General features: G+C 47.0%; 1 protein-coding gene across 1 annotated transcript in view; it reads left to right on the top strand.

Moving 5' to 3' along the window:
• LOC119978247 (voltage-dependent L-type calcium channel subunit alpha-1S-like) overlaps positions 1-19,656 on the top strand; it is a 642,412-nt gene that overhangs the window by 64,227 nt on the left and 558,529 nt on the right. The window contains 4 exon segments of the mRNA XM_038819727.1: positions 6,857-6,955; positions 6,958-7,002; positions 7,005-7,051; positions 15,353-15,456. Of these exon segments, the coding sequence (XP_038675655.1) occupies positions 6,857-6,955; positions 6,958-7,002; positions 7,005-7,051; positions 15,353-15,456 (295 nt within the window).

The following is a 19,656-nucleotide window of genomic DNA, read 5'->3' as shown; positions in this document are numbered from 1 at the left end:
TTATCGGCCAGAAACGTGTGCGTTTTTGTCCGTTTTACAGTGATGTCGCGTGACTGTAGGAGTAGGATCCATCGCACTGCTTGAATGTGGCTCACTGTGCCGTCTTTTAGTCTTCCGTTCAATAAAAGCTGTGTCGGGATGTGCTTGGTCAAAATGGTTACTGGGTTGAGTCTGGTTATGTACGAGAAGTACTGTATCGCCCAGTAAAATGCTAACAGGTGCCTTTCGCAGGCTGAAAATCCTTGTTCCACCGGATCTAAGACTCGTGATGCATAGGCTATGGGTCCTAGACGATCGTGCCTTTCCTGCAGGAGTACGGCCAAAAGGGTTTGGTCTGTGGTCACTACCTCTATCGCGTACGGCGAGTGGGGAACTGGAGCTTGCAAAGCGGGGGCTGTGCTCAGGGTGCGTTTCAATGCATCCATGGCATCCGTGTACTGTGGAAGCCATTTCCATGGGCCTGTTTATTTAGTAGCTCGGAAAGTGGGGCTGCTTTTGTGGCAAATCTGTCTATATTGTTCCGACAATATCCAACCAGTCCTAAAAATGAACGGAGTGCTGTAACGTTTTGGGGCAAGGGCAAATTTACAATGGAATCAATGCGTTTGAGTTCTATTTGACGCTTCCCATGCGTGATGACCGTACCTAAATATGTGACTTTTTCCTGAAGGATTTGGGCTTGGGGTTAATTTTGCATCCAATCGTTGTTCTAATAATTCAGAAAGAAGCGAGATATGCTCTTCCTTGGTGTCAGTCTGTTGGAGCAAGTCGTCCACATACTGAACAAGGCATTCAGGGCGGGAAAATTGAGATAATCCGTTTGCCAATTGTCTGTGAAAAATGGAGGAGGAGTTGTGGAAGCCATGTGGAAAACACGTCCACGTGTACTGCTGTCCCTGGAAGTTAAACGCAAATTTATACTGGCATGCTTTGTCCAGTGGTATGGACCAAAAGCCATTACTGATATCTAATACCAAAAAAAATTTCGACTGGAGTCCCTGTCTCAACATGGTCTCAGGACTTGTGACAACGGTAGGGACTGCTGGGGAGTCACTTTGTTCAATTCTCTGTAGTCGACGGTCAGTCGCCATGATCCATCGGGTTTTCTTACTGGCCAAATCGGGGCATTATTTGTCGATGCAACGGGTCGAATCACGCCTCGATTCAATAAACTTTGAATTACCTTGGCTATCTCTCCCTTGGCTTGCTGATGGAAGCTATACTGTTTCTAGGGCTTGGGACCTGTAATGTTTACTACTCCTGGGATTTTGCCGCAGTCGTGCTTGTGCTGGGCAAATGCTGCCTTATGTCTTTTCAAGACCTCTCTAACCGCTTTGTCTGTGGTAATGGTTTGTGGATCAAACCAGTAGTCTCCTACTGAGCTAATTCTATGGGCATAATCTCCTACTGTGAGTGTGGCGGGGGCTCATGCTGCTCTAGCCATTTTCCATATGCATCGGTTGACTGGGTCGAATGAAAGGTTGTGTGTACCCATGAAATCGATGCCGAAGATGTGTTCTGCTGCCTGGGGCAAGTCGACTAAAACAACCAAATGTTTTGTCCTAATATTACCGAGCAGTACATCCACAGGGGCTGTGATGTGTCCCTGCTGGAGGTGACCGGTAGAGCCACTAAGGGTAATGGTATCCGTAGTGGGCCATATCTCTTTCTGGCACATGGTGGAGGGGTTTAACGTGGTTCGGGACCCCCCTGTGTCCCAAAGGAACTCTACAGGGTGTCTACAGGGTGTCCCCGGACTGTGCCTGCAACTACTGGTCTTCCGGACTTATCCCAAAGGGTATCGCAGACCCAAGTTGGGGAGCCCGAACATCGTCAATCGGTGCCACTCATGGCTGAATTATCTGGTCGGGCGCTAACGCTGTGAATGGATCGGGTATTGTTTCTGGGGGGGGGGGGTTTGAGTGCTGATTCCTTTGCTGCTTCGGGGGGGGGGAGGGGGGCATTGCATTCTTGGGCATAATGTCCTTCGTGTCCGCAATTATAGCATTCCTGTGTCTTGGGGTGTGACGCTGCACCTCTGCCTTCATTTACCCATGCAGGGTCTTGTGTGCCCTTACTGGATTCATTGTGGCGTCTACTCTCTCATGCTCTGTCTTTTTCTGTACAGACTGTTCCCAAGCTCTGGACAATCGTTTCAGAACCCACACTTCATTGTGTGGGGGGTCTGAGGGTTCGTAACTGGCGCATGCCTTCTGTCCTGCCTCTGTGGCATGGGCCACTAACGTACGGGTCCATTTGGCCGTACTGTCTGCTGATAAATGGGCGCGAGCTAACTCACCAAATACAGCAGTAAAATGAATCCAAAGGCATCCAGCTATTGGATGCTCTCCCTTTTTCTGCCTGCACTGGTTGAGTCCGTCTACAGGATCTCCTCTATTATATCCTATGGCGTCTAAAATGGCCGTTTTCATTTATTCGAGGCTACCTCCTCCTATATTTTGTGTGTCGGGAAGGGCTGAACTAACTGAGGGGTCTAAGCACATAACTATGAGCTTAACCTGTTCCGGCTCATCTAAACCATACATGAGGGTTTGTTGTTTCACTAACTCGAAAAAGTGGGTCTGATGTGGGGTGGAAAGTATCTATCTTTCTATCTTCTCGTGGGCATCTCGTAACTGGGTGATAGATAACGGGGTGGTGTACACAAAATCAGGTTGGCCTTCCGTGGTAACCCTGCGCTGCGTGGTAATGGGCTTCATTGGGTTGGGCGCTGCCTGTGCAGTCGGTGGTGCGGGTGCTTTTCTTTTCGCGTCCTGGGCGGCTCTATTTTGATTCTCGCTCTCGCTTATGTACCGTTGGGCCGTTTCACTGAGTTCCTGCCAATCGGGGCTGTCTACCTGGTCTAGCTGTGGGCCAAAGGTGTCTCTAAAACCATTTTGAACTGATAGCAGGGATTGCAATCTTGCAATTTGCTGCCTGCATTTGGCATGATCCACTGAACTCTGCCTCTGTTCCGAGGTGGAACTGTGGAGTGCTCGGAGGGCTGCTTTTAGATCATCGCACTGTTTCTTTAACTTCTGTACCTGATTCCCTGTCTCTCCTCTTACCATTACAGCACGTTGTGTGTCCTGGTAGGCCTTATCATATTGGATTTGGAAGCTGCTAAGGTGGGCGAGACAGGATTGATGTGCCCTCTTGACATCATCCATTTCCTTGTCCTTACATGCTCACTACTCCCGGAGCTTTCCATATAATCTCTCACTTTCACTTAAATCTCCCTCTCTACTTTTCTCCTGCTCCTCAAGCTGCTTGCGGAGCGTCCTCACGACCTCCTCTTTGCCTCGCAATTCTGCCAGACAGGACACAATTACCCATCGGCTTTGTACCGTAGTCAAACTCTTTTTATGGATCTCAGTCAGGCTGTCCCGCCAAGTCTGTCCTATGCTGCCAGGACTCTTCATTCACACAAAACTCAGACCAAAGACCATAGACCATCCTTTCCCCTTTAGGTATCTCCTAATTTCTTCTTCCCATACGGGACACTTCTGATCTGTTGGTCGCTGCGACCTTGGGCTCTTGTGGATGCATAAGACCTTCCATTGCCTTCATGGCCATTCCTACAAATACTTCTGACTCCCGGAAATTTGGAACAAGGGGAATAAAGCGGTGGTGCAAACGCGGGTACGGCTCAAGCTATTTTCCGGTTTACGCAACTCCCGAAAGTTTCACGCAACAAAATCTATCGCGGTTACCTTATATCCCTTTGTTAGTACGCATGCAAATTACACACTTCTGAATTCTGGAGGTTTGATCGATACTGGTTTCACTTGTGGTTTCTTTTACTTTGCCAATTTGGATTCTAATTCAAATGCTATTGTGGGTTCTCTCGGAGTGACACGGTAACTTCTGGATACCGTCAGATGTCGCCAATAACTTGTGCTTTTCTTTACTCTGTCTTTCTGTGGCTCTGTTCCAATTATGGCATTCAGTGAGTTTGCCCTTCCTTTTATGTCATCTATGTTTAGCTGTTTAGCACAGGGCTAAATCACTGGCTTTGAGAGCAGACTAAGGCAGGCTAGCAGCACGGTTCGATTCCCGTATCAGCCTCCCCGAACAGGCGCAGGTGACTGTGGCTTTTCACAGTAACTTCATTTGAAGCCTACTTGTGACAATAAGCGATTTTCATTTCATTTCATGTCCGAATACCACCACAAGTTTCAACTGGTTATCGATCAAAGAGCCAAACACCAGTTAGTAGTTCAAGGTCAAGGGTACTTTGTTTATTACACAATTAGTCATGCAACATAAACACTAATAGTTAACTACACCTATCAACTAAGACAACCTTGGGCACCCGGCTTAGGTCAGAAAACAGTGGCCGCTGTTCAATTCTGGATCTCTCGGGTTCGAAGGAGTAACTGCTGCTCAGCTGGGCTCATCCGTCTGGTAGCGAGCGTTAAACTTGGATTTGCTTCTGGTGTTGCTGCAATTGTCGATGGCCATGACCGGGGTACCGAGGCCAAGAGAGAGCGAACATATGGCAAACTCTTCTTCTTATACTCTGGGGTTTTTGCGCTCTTTTGGGCGGTCCTTCGATGAGGCGCCTTACTAATTGAGTGATCCCTGATCACTCCGTTCGATTCCTAACCAATAAGTGGGCGGGGATCTGGATGGCTGGATGTGTCCCAAGCGGTCACTGACCCCGTTGTTTGCATTTCCCTTGAACAGGGTGTGGCTCCGAAATGTCTGGGACTGTCCGGGTTGCTTGAGTACCAGTCCTTTGTTTGGTCAAGGTGGGTCATCAAAAGTTAATTGGCCCCATTAAAATGCTAATTGGACGGAGTTTTCGATACCGTCTAGGACTTTTTGCTGACAAAAAGGGGCAGCAGGGTAGCATGGTGGTTAGCATACATGCTTCACAGCTCCAGGGTCCCAGGTTCGATTCCCGGCTGGGTCACTGTCTGTGTGGAGTCTGCACGTCCTCCCCCTGTGTGCGTGGGTTTCCTCCGGGTGCTCCGGTTTCCTCCCACAGTCCAAAGATGTGCGGGTTAGGTGGATTGGCCATGCTAAATTGCCCGTAGTGTCCTAATAAAAGTAAGGTTAAGGGGGGGGTTGTTGGGTTACGGGTATAGGGTGGATACGTGTGTTTGAGTAGGGTGATCATGGCTCGGCACAACATTGAGGGCCGAAGGGCCTGTTCTGTGCTGTACTGTTCTATGTTCTATGTTCTAATATGCATTTCAGGCGCTGAGCCTGCCTGAGTCTTGGCTTGTCCATTTTACCCGCCAGACTTTGAGAGTTTCTCTGTACCTAGTTTGAAGTGGCCGTCCCAGATATCTACAGGTGATCAAATAATATGAAAACGAAGTATAAGCAGACATGTTGAATTACTGATACATAGGTATATCAGTTGGGGCAGCAGGGTAGCATGGTGGTTAGCATAAATGCTTCACAGCTCCAGGGTCCCAGGTTCAATTCCCAGCTGGGTCACTGTCTGTGTGGAGTCTGCACGTCCTCCCCGTGTGTGCGGGGTTTCCTCCGGGTGCTCCGGTTTCCTCCCACAGTCTAAAGATGTGCGGGTTAGGTGGATTGGCCATGCTAATTGCCCGTAGTGTCCTAATAAAAGTAAGGTTAAGGGGGGGGTTGTTGGGTTACGGGTATAGGGTGTATACGTGGGTTTGAGTAGGGTGATCATGGCTCGGCACAACATTGAGGGCCGAAGGGCCTGTTCTGTGCTGTACTGTTCTATGTTCTATGTTCTATGACAGCGTGAACACAGGCACGCACATGTACACACAGGGAGTTTAGAAGGATGAGATGGGATCTTATTGAAACTTACAGGATACTGCGAGGCCTGGATGGAGTGGATGTGGAGAGGATGTTTTCACTTGTAGGAAAAACTAGAAGCAGAGGACACAATCTCAGACTAAAGGGACGATCCTTTAAAACAGAGATGAGGAGGAATTTCTTCAGCCAGAGGGTGATGAATCTGTGGAACTCTGCCGCAGAAGGCTGTGGAGGCCAAATCACTGAGTGTCTTTAAGACAGAGATAGATAGGTTAATAATGGGATCAGGGGTTATGGGGGAAGGCAGGAGAATGGGGATGTGAAAAATATCAGCCATGATTGAATGGCGGGGCAGACGCGATGTCTTGTGGTCTTATAGGTAAAGTTTTAGCAAGGCGTCAGCACACACACACTACAGTACACAGGCTTTTGAGTGGAACATGTAGAGTGGATAATGGGTTAGTGGTGGGTTTGATCAATGCCACTCCCCCAGTAACACTTCCTTCATTGTTTTTTTATTTCCCTCTTCCCCTCCCCTTGTCATTCCACTCTTTTCCTCTGTATCCCTGCCTCTTTCCCCAACTCTTTGTCCTCCCCTCTCTCATCCCCACCTTTCCCTGTCTCTTCACTTACTCCCCACTGTCTCCCCACTCTTACCCACTGTCTCTACCCCTCTACCTCCCCCTCCCTCCTATCACGTTCCATGCTCTCACTCCGCCTTTCCCTCCCCCCCCTTACTCTCCTGATCTCTCTCCTGTGGCCCCCTCACTCTCACCTTCTCTATTTCCTCTCTCTGGTTCCAACTGTCCTTCTACCTCTCCCCTCTCTCACCCCTTCACCCTCCCCATCTCTCCGCTGCCTCCTCCGCATTTCACTCTCTTCTCTCTCCCTCTTTTCCTCCCTCTTTCACTCCATCAACCCCCAACCCCATCTCCCCATCTCTGTCTTATTTTCCTTCTGTCCTCCTCCCTTCACCTGTTGCCCTCCTCCTTTCTGTCCCTGCCTTTTGCCCTCCTTCCTCCTTTCCCTTCTCTTGTTCCACTCTCTCTCCCCCCTCCCTTTTCCCTTCCCTCCCTGTCCCTCCTCTCTCTCCCATTTTATGACACAGATATTGTTGCTGATGAATGGCAAGCACCTTGTGCCCATTCAGGCCATGGTCGTCACTGTGCCCTCAATGGCACCGAGTGCAGGTCAGGCTGGCCTGGGCCCACAGTGGCATAACTCACTTCGATAACTTTGGCTTTGCAATGTTAACGTGTATCAGTGCATCACCATGGAGGGCTGGACCGATGTCTTATACTGGGTAAGTAACAACCAGCAAGAAATTGTCAGTGCCCAACAGTGCCCACTCGGGGGAGGCAGTGGCGTAGTGGTATTGTCACTGGACTAGTAATCAGAGTCATGCTCTGGGGATTTGGGTTTGAATCCCAGCATAGCTGATTGGAAAATTTGAATTCAATAAATATCTGTAATTAAAAGTCTAAAGGGGACCATGAAAACATTGCTGATTGTTTCGGGGCAGCACGGTAGCATGGGGCAGCAGGGTAGCATGGTGGTTAGCATAAATGCTTCACAGCTCCAGGGTCCCAGGTTCGATTCCCGGCTGGGTCACTGTCTGTGTGGAGTCTGCACGTCCTCCCCGTGTGTGCGTGGGTTTCCTCTGGGTGCTCCGGTTTCCTCCCACAGTCCAAAGATGTGCAGGTTAGGTGGATTGGCCATGCTAAATTGCCCGTAGTGTCCTAAATAAGTAAGGTTAAGGGGGGGTTGTTGGGTTACGGGTATAGGGTGGATACGTGGGTTTGAGTAGGGTGATCATTGCTCGACACAACATCGAGGGCCGAAGGGCCTGTTCTGTGCTGTACTGTTCTATGTTCTATTCAGCGCATTGCTGTCTTGGTGTGACCATGCCTCATTGCAGAGCTCCACCTCAAACCTTACCACTTCAGGCTGGCACAACTCCCTCACAGATTGATCTAGTACTCCAGGGCATGACTTGACTGTCCGACATAGATGCCAACAAACATACAAATTAGGTGCAGGAGGAGGACATTTAGCCTCTCAAGCCTACTCCACTATTGATGAGATTATGGCTGATTTGATTGTGGCCTCAACTCCACTGTCCTGTCTGCCCCCAATAACCTTCGACTCCCTTGTCAATCAAGAATGTAACTCCAGGTTTAACAACATTCTATCACCCAGCCTCCACTGCTCTCTGGGGAAAAGAGTTCCACAGACTAATGACCTGATGAGACAAAACAAAATTCTCTTCATCTCGGTCTTAAACGGGAGGCCATTTATTTTTAAACTTGTGTCCCCTAGTTCCAGTCTCTCCTACAAAGGGAAAACCCTTTCAGAATCCATCCTGTCAAATCCCCTCATCTGGTACATTTCAATAAGTTCACCTCTCATTCTTCTAAACTCCATGAATACAGGCCCAACTTATCCAAACTATCAACATAAGTTAAACCCCTCCATTCCAGGAATCAGTCGAGTGAATCTTCTCTAAACTGTTTCTAATAAAATTATGCCATTTCTTAAATAAGGAGACCAAAACTGCACACAGTATTCTAAATGTGGCTCACCAACTGGAGCAATACACCATTCTTTTACACCATTCCCTTTTGACTAAATGATACATTCCATTTGCCTTCCGAATAACTTGCTGTACCTGCACACTAACTTTTTGTCTTCATGTACTAGGACACCTAGATCCTTCTGTACCACAAAGTTCCCCGATCTCTGTTCACTTACATGTGTTTTAATTGAGGGGTGGTAGATATAGGACAGATGTCAGAGGCAGTTTCTTTATCAGAGAGTGTAGGGGTGTGGAACGCCCTGCCTGCAACAGTAGTAGACTCGCCAAATTTAAGGGCATTTAAGTGGTCACTGGATATGACATATGGATGAAAATGGAATAGTGTAGGTCAGATAGGCTTCAGATGGTTTCAAGGTCGGCGCAACTTCGAGGGCCGAAGGGCCGTACTGCGCTGTAATGTTCTGTGTTCTATGTTCTATGTTGCTTTTCAATCTTGTTGCCCACGTGGACACGTTCACATTTCTCACATTAAACCCATCTGCCAGTTTTTCACTCTACTCAATTACTCCATGCACCTTAGCAGTCTCCTTGGCCGCGATTCTCTACCCCGACTCCCCCCCCAACGATGTGTTTCACGATGGGGGGGGGGGGGAGGTAGTCCACCATTGGCCGGTAAGCAAGATTTTCTGCTCCTGCTGTTATCATTGGGATTTCCCATTGAATCCACCCCACACCACCAGGAAACACACGGCGAGGGTGTGCCGTCAGCAGGACCGGAATATTCCGCCGGTGTGAACACACGGAAGATCTCGGCCCCTTGGATCGTCTTTACAACTTAGGCTCCTACCTATCTTTGTGTCATCAGCAAACTTAGCAACTGTATATTCAGGTCCCATCTTCCAAGTCATTGATATAAATTGTAAATAGGTTGAGGTCCCAACACTGATCCCTATGCACTTTTAGTTATCTCCAGCCAACTCTGATGTGCAGGTTAAGTGGGCTTGTGGGGGTTACAACAATGGGACGGGGGGAGATGGCCCAAGTAGGGTGCTCTTTCAGAGAGTTGGTTGCAGACTTGATATCCCAAATGGCCTCCTTATGCACTGTAGGATTCTAAGATTCAATGAACTCAAAAAGTGGACTCTTTATTCCCTTTCTTGCTTCCTCTCAGCTAATCAATCCTCTATACATGCACATTTGTCACCCCCTAAACCATGAACTTCTTTGTCAGTAACCTTTAATGTGTCACGTTCTCAACTGCCTTTGGCATTTCACATATAATGCTTCCCCTTTAAATGAATGCTTGTTGCTTCCTCAAAGAACCCCCAACAATACCGTGCTACCATGGGCAGCACGGTAGCATGAAATGAAATGAAATCGCCTTATTGTCACAAGAAGGCTTCAAATGAAGTTACTGTGAAAAGCCCCTAGTCGCCTCATTCGACGGCGCCTGTTCTGGGAGGCTGTTACAGGAATCGAACCATGCTGCTGGCTTCCTTGGTCTGATTTCAAAGCCAATGATTTAGCCCAAGTGAGCGATATAGCCCCTTAGCATGGTGGTTAGCACAATTGCTTCACAGCTCCAGGGTCCCAGGTTCGATTCCCGGCTGGTTCACTGTCTGTGCGGAGTCTGCACATTCTCCCCGTGTGTGCGTGGGTTTCCTCCGGGTGCCCCGGTTCCTCCCACAGTCCAAAGACTTGCAGGTTAGGTGAATTGGCCATGCTAAATTGCCCTTAGTGTTCGAAATTGCCCTTTGTGTTGGGTGAGGTACTGGGTTATGGGGATAGGTTGGAGATGTGGGCTTGGGTAGGGTGCTCTTTCAAAAGAGCTGTTGCAGACTCGATGGGCCTCCTTCTGCACTGTAAATTCTATAATTTGTCAAACACAATTTTTGTTTCACAAAACCATGCTTACCTGATTGCATTGCGATTTTCTCAGTGCCCTGCTATAACCTCCTCGATAATATAGATTCTAGCATTTTTTCCTATTGAACATAGAACATAGAACAGTACAGCACAGAACAGGCCCTTCGGCCCTCAATGTTGTGCCGAGCCATGATCACCCTACTCAAACCCACGTATCCACCCTATACCCGTAACCCAACAACCCCCGCCTTAACCTTACTTTTTATTAGGACACTACGGGCAATTTAGCATGGCCAATCCACCTAAACCCGCACATCTTTGGACTGTGGGAGGAAACCGGAGCACCGGCACTATGACAGATGCTAAGCTAATTGGCCTGTTATTTCCTGCTTTCTGTCTCCCCCCCTCCCCTTTCTTGAATGGAGGAATCACATTCGCTCTATTTTTCCAATCTGATGGGACCTATCCAGAAACTAGTGGATTTTCAAAAATTACAATTAATGCATCCACTATCTCAAGAACAAAGAACAAGAAAATTAAGCACAGGAACAGGCCCTTCGGCCCTCCCAGCCTGTGCCGATCCAGATCCTTTATCATAGAATTTACAGTGCAGAAGGAGGCCATTCGGCCCATCAAGTCTGCACCGGCTCTTGGAAAGACCACTCTACCCAAGGTCAACACCTCCACATTCTCCCCATAACCCAGTAACCCCACCCAACACTAAGGGCAATTTTGGACACTAAAGGCAATTATATCATGGCCAATCCACCTAACCTGGACATCTTTGGACTGGGGAGGAAACCGGAGCACCCGGAAGTAGAAACCACGCACACACGGGGAGGACGTGCAGACTCCACACAGACAGTGACCCAAGCCGGAATCGAACCTGGGATCCTGGAGCTGTGAAGCAATTGTGCTATCCACACGGCTACCGTGCTGCCAATTTATCTAAACCTGTGCCTATTTTCCAAGGTCTACTTCTCTCTGTTCCCCACCGTTCATATATCTGTCCAGATGCATCTTAAATGATGCTATCGTGCCCACCTCTACCACCTCCGCTGGCAAAGAATCCAGGCATCCACACCCTCTGTGTAAAAAACTTTCCACGCACATCTCCCTTAACTTTTCCCCTCTCACCTTGAAATCGTGACCCCTTGTAATTGGACACCCCCACTCTTGGAAAAGCTTGTTGCTATCCACCCTGTCCATACCTCTCATAATTTTGTAGAACTTCAATCATGGTTTCCCCCTCAACCTCCGTCTTCTCCAATGAAAACAATCCTAATCTACTCAACCTTTCTTCATAGCTAGCACCCTCCATACCAGGCAACATCCTGGTGATGAGGTCTCTGCACAATCTCTAAAACATCCACATCATTCTGGTATGTGGCGACCAGAACTGCACGTAGTATTCCAAATGTGGCATAACAAAGTCCGATACAACTGTAACATTACCTGCTGACTCTTGTATCTCAATACATTGTCCGATGAAAACAAGCATGCTGTATGCCTTCTTGACCGCTCTATCGACCTGCGTTGCCACCTTTAGGGTACAATGGACCTGAACTCCCAGATCTCTCTGTACATCAATTTTCCCCAGGACTCTTCCATTGATCATATAGTCTGCTCTTGACTTAGATCTTCCAAAATGCATCACCTCGCATTTGCCTGGATTGAACTCCATGTGCCATTTCTCTGCCCAACTCTCCAATCTATCTATATTTTGCTGTATTCTCTGACAGTCCGCCTCGCTATCTGCAACTCCACCAATCTTAGTATCATCTGCAACTTGCTAATCAGACCACTATTACCTTCGTCCAGATCATTTATGTATATCAGAAACAACAGTGGTCCGAGCACGGATCCCTGTGGAACACCACTAGTCACCTTTCTCCCATTTTGAGACACTCCCTTCCACCACTACTCTCTGTCTCCTGTTGACCAGCCAGTTCTTTATCCATCTACCTAGTACACACTGAACCCCATGCAACTTCACTTTTTCCATCAACCTGCCATGGGAAACCTTTATCAAATGCTTTACTGAAGGCCATGCATATGACATCTACAGCCCTTTCCTCATCAATTTAACTTTTTCACTTCCTCAAAGAATTCTATTAGGTTTGTAAGACTTGACCTTCCCTGCCCAAAACCATGTTGCCTTTCACTGATAAGTCTATTTCTTCCAAATGTGAATAGATCCTATCTCTCAGTATCTTCTCCAGGCAGTTTGCCTACCACTGACGTCAAGCTCACAGGTCTATAATTCCCTGGATTATCCCTGCTACCCTTCTTAAACAGAGGGACAACATTAGCAATTCTCCAGTCCTCCGGGACCCCACGGATGCTGGAAAGATATCTGTTAAGGCCCCAGCTATTTCGTCCCTCGCTTCCCTCAGTAACCTGGGATAGATCCCATCCGGTCCTGGGGACTTGTCCACCTTAATGCCTTTTAGAATACCCAAACCTCCCCCTTCCTTATGCCGACATGACCTAGAGTATTTAAACATCCATCCCTAGCCTCAATATCCATCATGTCCCTCTCCTTGGTGAATACCGATGCAAAGTACTCATTAAGAAGGTCACTCATTTCCTCTGACTCCACGCATAAATTCCCTCTTTTGTCTTGTGAGTGGGCCAATCCTTTCTCTAGTTACCCTCTTGCTCCTTATACACGAATAAAGGCTTTGGGATTTTCCTTAACCCCGTTAGCCAAAGATACTTCATGACCCCTTTTAGCCCTCTTTATTGCGTGTTTGAGATTTGTCCTACTTTCCGATATTCCTCCAAGCTTCATTAGTTTTGAGTCGCCTCGATCTTATGTATGCTTCCTTTTTTCATCTTAGCTAGTCTCACAATTCCACCCGTCATCCATGGTTCCCTAATCTTGCCATTTCTATCTCTCATTTTCACAGGAATATGTCTGTCCTGCACTCTAATCAACATTTCCTTAAAAAGATTCCCACCATTTCAAATGTGGATTTACCCTTAAACAGCTGTTCCCAATCCACATTCCCGAGCTCCTGCCGGAATTTTGTTATAGTTGGCCTTTCCCCAATTTAGCACTCTTCCTTTAGGACCACTCTCGTCTTTGTCCATGAGTATTCTAAAACTTATGGAATTGTGATCGCTGTTCCCCAAGTAATTGCCGACTGAAACGTCAACCACCTGGCCGGGATCATTCCCCAATACCAGGTCAGTATGGCCCCTTCCCGAGTTGGACTATTTACATACTGCTCTAAAAAACTCTTCTGGATGCTCCTTACAAACTCTGCTCCATCTACGCCTCCAACACTACACGAATGCCATTCAATGTTGGGGAAGTTAAATCTCCCATCACAACCACCCTATTGCTCCTACATTGTTCTATAATCTGTCTCTATATTTGTACCTCTACTTCACGCTCGCTCTTGGGAGGCCTATAGTAAAGTCCCAACAATGTTACTGCACCCTTCCTCTTTCTTAGCTCCACCCATATTGCCTCAGTGCTCGAATCCTCCATCGTGCCATCGTTAATCACGATGTGGAGATGCCGGCGTTGGACTGGGGTGAGCACAGTAAGAAGTCTTACAACACCAGGTTAAAGTCCAACAGGTTTGTTTCAAACACGAGCTTTCGGAGCACGGCTCCTTCTTCATTCACCTGAAGAAGGAGCCGTGCTCCGAAAGCTCGTGTTTGAAACAAACCTGTTGGACTTTAACCTGGTGTTGTAAGACTTCTTACCATCGTTAATCACAGCTGTGATATAATCTCTGACCAGCAATGCACTCCTCCACCCCTTTTACTTCCCTCTCTATCCCTCCTGAAGCATCTATACCCTGGGATATTTAGTTGCCAGTCTTGCCCATCCCTCAACCAAGTCTCAGTAATACCAATAACATCATATTCCCAGGTACTAATCCAAGTCCTAAATTCATCTGCCTTACCTGCTACACTTCTCGCATTAAAACAAATGCACCTCAGACCACCTGTCCCTTTACGACCATCATCTCTTCCCTGTCTACTCTTCCCCTTAGTCACATTGAGTTTATTATCCAGTACCTTACTGGCTTTTGTTGCTGCTTCTTTACTGACCTCTAACTTCCCAATCTGGTTCCCAACCCCCTGCCACATTAGTTTAAAACCTCCCCAGCAGTGTTAGCAAAAGCACCCCTGAGGACATTGGTTCCAGTCCTGCCCAGGTGTAGACCATCTGATTTGTAATGGTCCCACCACCCCCATAACCGGTTCCAATGTCCCAAAAATCTGAACCCCTCCCTCCTGCACCATCTCTCAAGCCACGTATTCATTCTGACTATTCTTAAATTTCTACTCTGACTATTTTGTGGCACTGGTAGCAATCCTGAGATTACTACCTTTGAGGTCCTCAGTTTATTTAAGACCCTAGGATGAAGTCCATAATGTCCTGGGGACTTGTCAGCCTATAATTTTAATAATTTTCTCAGTACCCTTCCCCTGTTGATTATTGTAATATCCCGCCAGGGACTTAAGGAATGGGAATGATAATCTTCCCTGTGGCCCTCGCAGAGTACAAGCTCCCTTGCTGAGGACATTAACCATTGTACAAAGTTGGACAGTAAGGTATCAACCATAGAAGGAACCGGTAGGGATTACTGGGTAGTGTATATCCAGTTTCAGTGAATAAATTGGACTTCCCATGTCCTTTAAAAAATTATATTGTTTAATGTTCCCTCTTTGCCTTTTACTCTTGATTCACAATTATTTTTGAGACGTTATTTGTATCTTCTACAGTGAAGACAGAGAAAGAATATCTGTTCAATGCATTTTTCATTCCCTATTATTACCTCCCCAGACTCTCTCTCTGGAGGACCAACGCTCACTTTAGTTTTTCCCTTTCTCATTACTTGTAGAGGTTAATTTAAATGTTTAGCTGCAACCTACCCCCACTGCCCCTCTCCCAAATGTTCCCTCCCCTAAAGGCTCTGCCTGACTGCCAGTTCATCAGCTCAATCTCTCGCTAACTTATCTATTTAACAGCTCTGCCCTCAGCTAACTACCAGTACACCATCCTAACTCTCATCTAACTATCAGTTCATCAGTCCAACCCTTGGCTAACTATTGGTTCATCAGTTCAACTGCTGGCTTGGTTCTGTCAAACATCCCGATCATGCCTCTCCGTCCATTAGCTCACATCGCTCAGTTTACACTTTCAGCCAGTTAACCCTCTTATTTCTTCAATTACAGGTCAATGATGCCATTGGAAACGAATGGCCTTGGATCTACTTCGTCAGCCTCATCCTGCTGGGCTCATTCTTTGTGCTCAATCTCGTACTAGGTGTCTTGAGTGGGTTAGTATGGAGCCAAAGATCCAGCCCTATTGCAACTGATTTGGCCCATAAAATCAATGCTAAAATTAGACTCTGCTTCAACTACCCAGCCAACTCCCTTCCCCTCACTGCCAGTACCCATTAATATGCACCTAGTTGGCAAGCACAGTGGCGCAGTGGTTAGCATTGCTGCCTCACGGCGCCAAGGTTCCAGGTTAGATCCCAGCTCTGGATCACTGTTCGTGTGGAGTTTGCACATTCTCCCCGTGGTTGCCTGGGTTTCACCCCACAACCCAAAGATGTGCAGGATAGGTGGATTGGCCACACTAAATTGCCGCTTAATTGGAAAAAATGAATTGGGTAATCTACAATTATTTAAAAAAATAAGCCACCTAGTCGAACGTCAGTCCCCCCTCACTCCCTACACCCTTTAATATCTACCTAGTCTAACCTCAGTCCCCCCTCACTCCCCACAACCTTTAATATCTCACCTAGTCTAACCTCAGTCCCCCCTCAGCTCCCCACCACCCTTTAATATCCCACCTCGTCTCACCTCAGTCCCCCCTCACTCCCCACACCCTATAATATCCCACCCAGTCTAACTCCATCTCCCCTTTCACTTCCCGCATCCTTTAATATCCCACCCATTCTAATCCCACTCTCCCCTTCCTCCCTGTATCCTTTAAAATTGTATCAGTCGCTCACTCCTCACAATCTTTAATTATCCCATTCAGTCTTATCCCACTTTCCCTCTCACTCCCCACACCCTTTAATATCGTACCCAGTCTAATCCCACTCTGTCCCTCACTCCCTGCAACCTTTAATATCCCATCCAGTCTTATCCCACATCCCCCCTCACTTCGCACTCCCTTTAATACTCCACCCAAGCGCACGGTAGCACAATGGTTAGCACTATTGCTTCACAGCGCCAGGGCCCTGGGTTCGATTCCTGCTTGGATCACTGTCTGTGCAAAGTCTGGACATTCTCCCCGTGTCTGTGTGAGTTTCCTCCAGTTTTCTTTCCACAGATCCCAAAAGACATGTTTGTGAACTCTCCCTCTCTACCCGAACAGGCGGCAGATTGTGGCAACTAGGGGTTTTCACAGTAACCTCATTGCAGTGTTGATGTAAGCCTACTTGTGACACTAATAAAGATTATTATCTAATTTCACTTTTCTCTTCACTCCCCCACATCCTTTAATATCCCACCCAGTCCAATTCCATTCTCCCTGCCCTCCATCTCACACCCTTTAATAGCTCAGCCATTGTAATTCCACCCTGCAGCTCACTTCCTGCACCGTTTAATATCCAAACCAGTCTAATGCCACTGTCCACATCACTCCCCATACTCTTTAATACCCTACCCAGTCAAATCCCACTTTCCCCCTCCTTGCATCCATTAATTTCCCAACCAATCTAAGCCCACTCCACCCTCAGAATCACAGAATTGTTACAGTGCAGAAAGAGGCCATTTGTCTGCACCAGCTCTTCAAACAAGCCAATGTCTTAGTGCAATTCCTCTGAATTTTCACCGTAATCCCCCTGCATACCTTTTCTATTCAAACAATCATATAATGCCCACCTGAATACCTCGATTGAACCTGCCTCCACCACACTTCCAGACAGTGCATTCCAGACCCTAACCACTCGCTGTGTGAAAAAGTTTTTTCTCACATCACATTTGCTTCTTTTGTAAATGGGATAAGACCATAAGACATAGGAGCAGAATTAGGCCACTTGGCCCATCGAGTCTGCTTCGCCATTCAATCATGGCTGATATTTTCTCATCCCCATTCTCCTCCTTTCTCCCCATAACCACTGATCCCCTTGTTAATCAAGAACCTATGTCTTAAAGACACTCAGTGAATTGGCCTCCACAGCCTTCTGCGGCAAAGAGTTCCACAGATTCACCACCCTCTGGCTGAAATAATTCCTCCTGTTTTAAAGGATCGTCCCATTAATCTGAGATGGTGTCCTCTGGTTCTAGTTTTTCCGACAAGTGGAAACATCCTCTCCACGTCCACTCTATCCAGGCCTCGCAGTATCTTGTACTTCAAAACCCTCATCCTTCTAAACTCTAACGAGTACAGACCAGAGTCCTCAAATGTTCCTCATACGACAAGTTCTTCATTCCAGGGATCATTCTTGTGAACCTCGTCTGGACCTTTCCAAGGCCTTCCATCCTTCCTTAGATATGCTCACAATACTCCAAATGGGGTTTGACCAGAACCGTATACAGCCTCAGAAGTACCTTCCTGGTCTTGTATTCTAGTCCTCTTAACATGAATGCCAACATTGCATTTGCCTTCTTAACTGCTGACTGAACCTGCACATTAACCTTAAGAGAATCATGAACAAGGACTCCCAAGTCCCTTTGTGCTTCTGCTTTCTGAAGCATTTTCACCATTTAGAAAATAGTCATGCCTAGATTCCTCCTTCCAAAGTGCATAACCTCAGAATTTTCACATTGTATTTCATTTGCCACTTCATTGCCCAATCTCCTAGCTTGTCCAAGTCCTTCTGCAACCCCCTTGCTTCCTCAATACTACCTGTCCCTCTACAGATCCTTGTATCATCTGCAAACTTAGCAACAGTGCCTTCTGTACCTTCTTCCAGATCATTAATGTATATTGTGAAAAGTTGTGGTCCCAGCACAGACCCCTGAGGCACACGACTAGTCACCGGCTGCCACCCTGAAAAAGACACCTTTATCCCCACTCTTTGCTTTCTGCCAGTCAGCTAATCTTCTATCCGTGCCAGAATCTTACCCTTAACACCATGGGCTTTTAACTTATTTAACAGTCGGCGCAGACACGAGCCCGGCCATTCTCCAGCCGTCTTTGGCGTGGGAGCCGGTCACGGAATTTGTGATTTCTGGATTTGTGATGCATAAGCACTGCCGCCAGCCAATTATCCAGATACTTCTGATACAGATGACCAAACTTGTGACTTTCAAGGTTTGTGACAGTGAAAGCAGCAGCACTGAAATGGACTGTCAATTCAATTACTCATACAACAGTTGAGGAACTTGGGTTACTGTCGACCTACCCATGAAATATTTCAAATTTGTGTCACCTTGAAGGAAAGCCCTCCAATGTGCAATACCATTAGTGACTGATCATGAACCGCATGATGGATAACACTCTGAGGAACATGATGGTACGATTGAACTGCTGTAATAAAGCTTCAGGAATAAAAAAAAAACAAAAAAAAATAAAAAAATACTTATTTAACAGTCTCCGATACGGCATTGGAAATATAATAAATCACATCCACTGATTCTCCGTTGTCTAACTTGCTTGTTACCTCCTCAAAGAACTCTAACAGATTTGTTAGACACGACCTCCCTTTGACAAAGCCGTGCTGACTCAGTCCTATTTTACCATGCACTTCCAAGAGCTTCGCGATCTCACCTTTAATAACAGACCCTAAAATCTTACCAATGACCGAAGTCAGGCAAACCGGCCTATAATTTCCCGTCTTCTGCCTCCCACCTTCCAGTTCTCTGGGACCCTTCCTGCATCCAATGATTCCTGAAAGATCATCACTAATGGGTCCACAATTTCTGAGCTATCTCTTTTAAGAGCAAAGAACAAAGAAAATTACAGCACAGGAACAGGCCCTTCGGCCCTCCCAGCCTACGCCGATCCAGATCCTTTATCTAAACCTGTTGCCTATTTTCCAAGGTCTACTTCTCTCTGTTCCCCCACCCGTTCATATCTCTGTCCAGATGCATCTTAAATGATGCTATCGTGCCCACCTCTACCACCTCCGCTGGCAAAGCATTCCAGGCACCCACCAACCTCTGCGTAAAAAACTTTCCACGCACATCTCCCTTAAACTTTTCCCCTCTCACCTTGAAATCGTGACCCTTGTAATTGACACCCCCACTCTTGGAAAAAGCTTGTTGCTATCCACCCTGTCCATACCTCTCATAATTTTGTAGACCTCAATCAGGTCTCTCCTCAACCTCCGTCTTTCCAATGAATACAATCCTAATCTCCTCAACCTTTCTTCATAGCTAGCACCCTCCATACCAGGCAACATCCTGGTGAACCTCCTCTGCACCCTCTCTAAAGCATCCACATCCTTCTGGTAATGTGGCGACCAGAACTGCACGCAGTATTCCAAATGTGGCATAACCAAAGTCCTATACAACTGTAAAATGACCAGCCGACTCTTGTACTCAATACCCCGTCCGATGCAGGCAAGCATGCTGTA

This window comes from Scyliorhinus canicula, chromosome 15, assembly GCF_902713615.1.
Source record: "Scyliorhinus canicula chromosome 15, sScyCan1.1, whole genome shotgun sequence".
Classification (NCBI taxonomy): Eukaryota; Metazoa; Chordata; class Chondrichthyes; order Carcharhiniformes; family Scyliorhinidae; genus Scyliorhinus; species Scyliorhinus canicula.
Note: the sequence above shows the minus strand (reverse complement) of the source record. Positions and strands in the feature narration are given on the sequence as shown.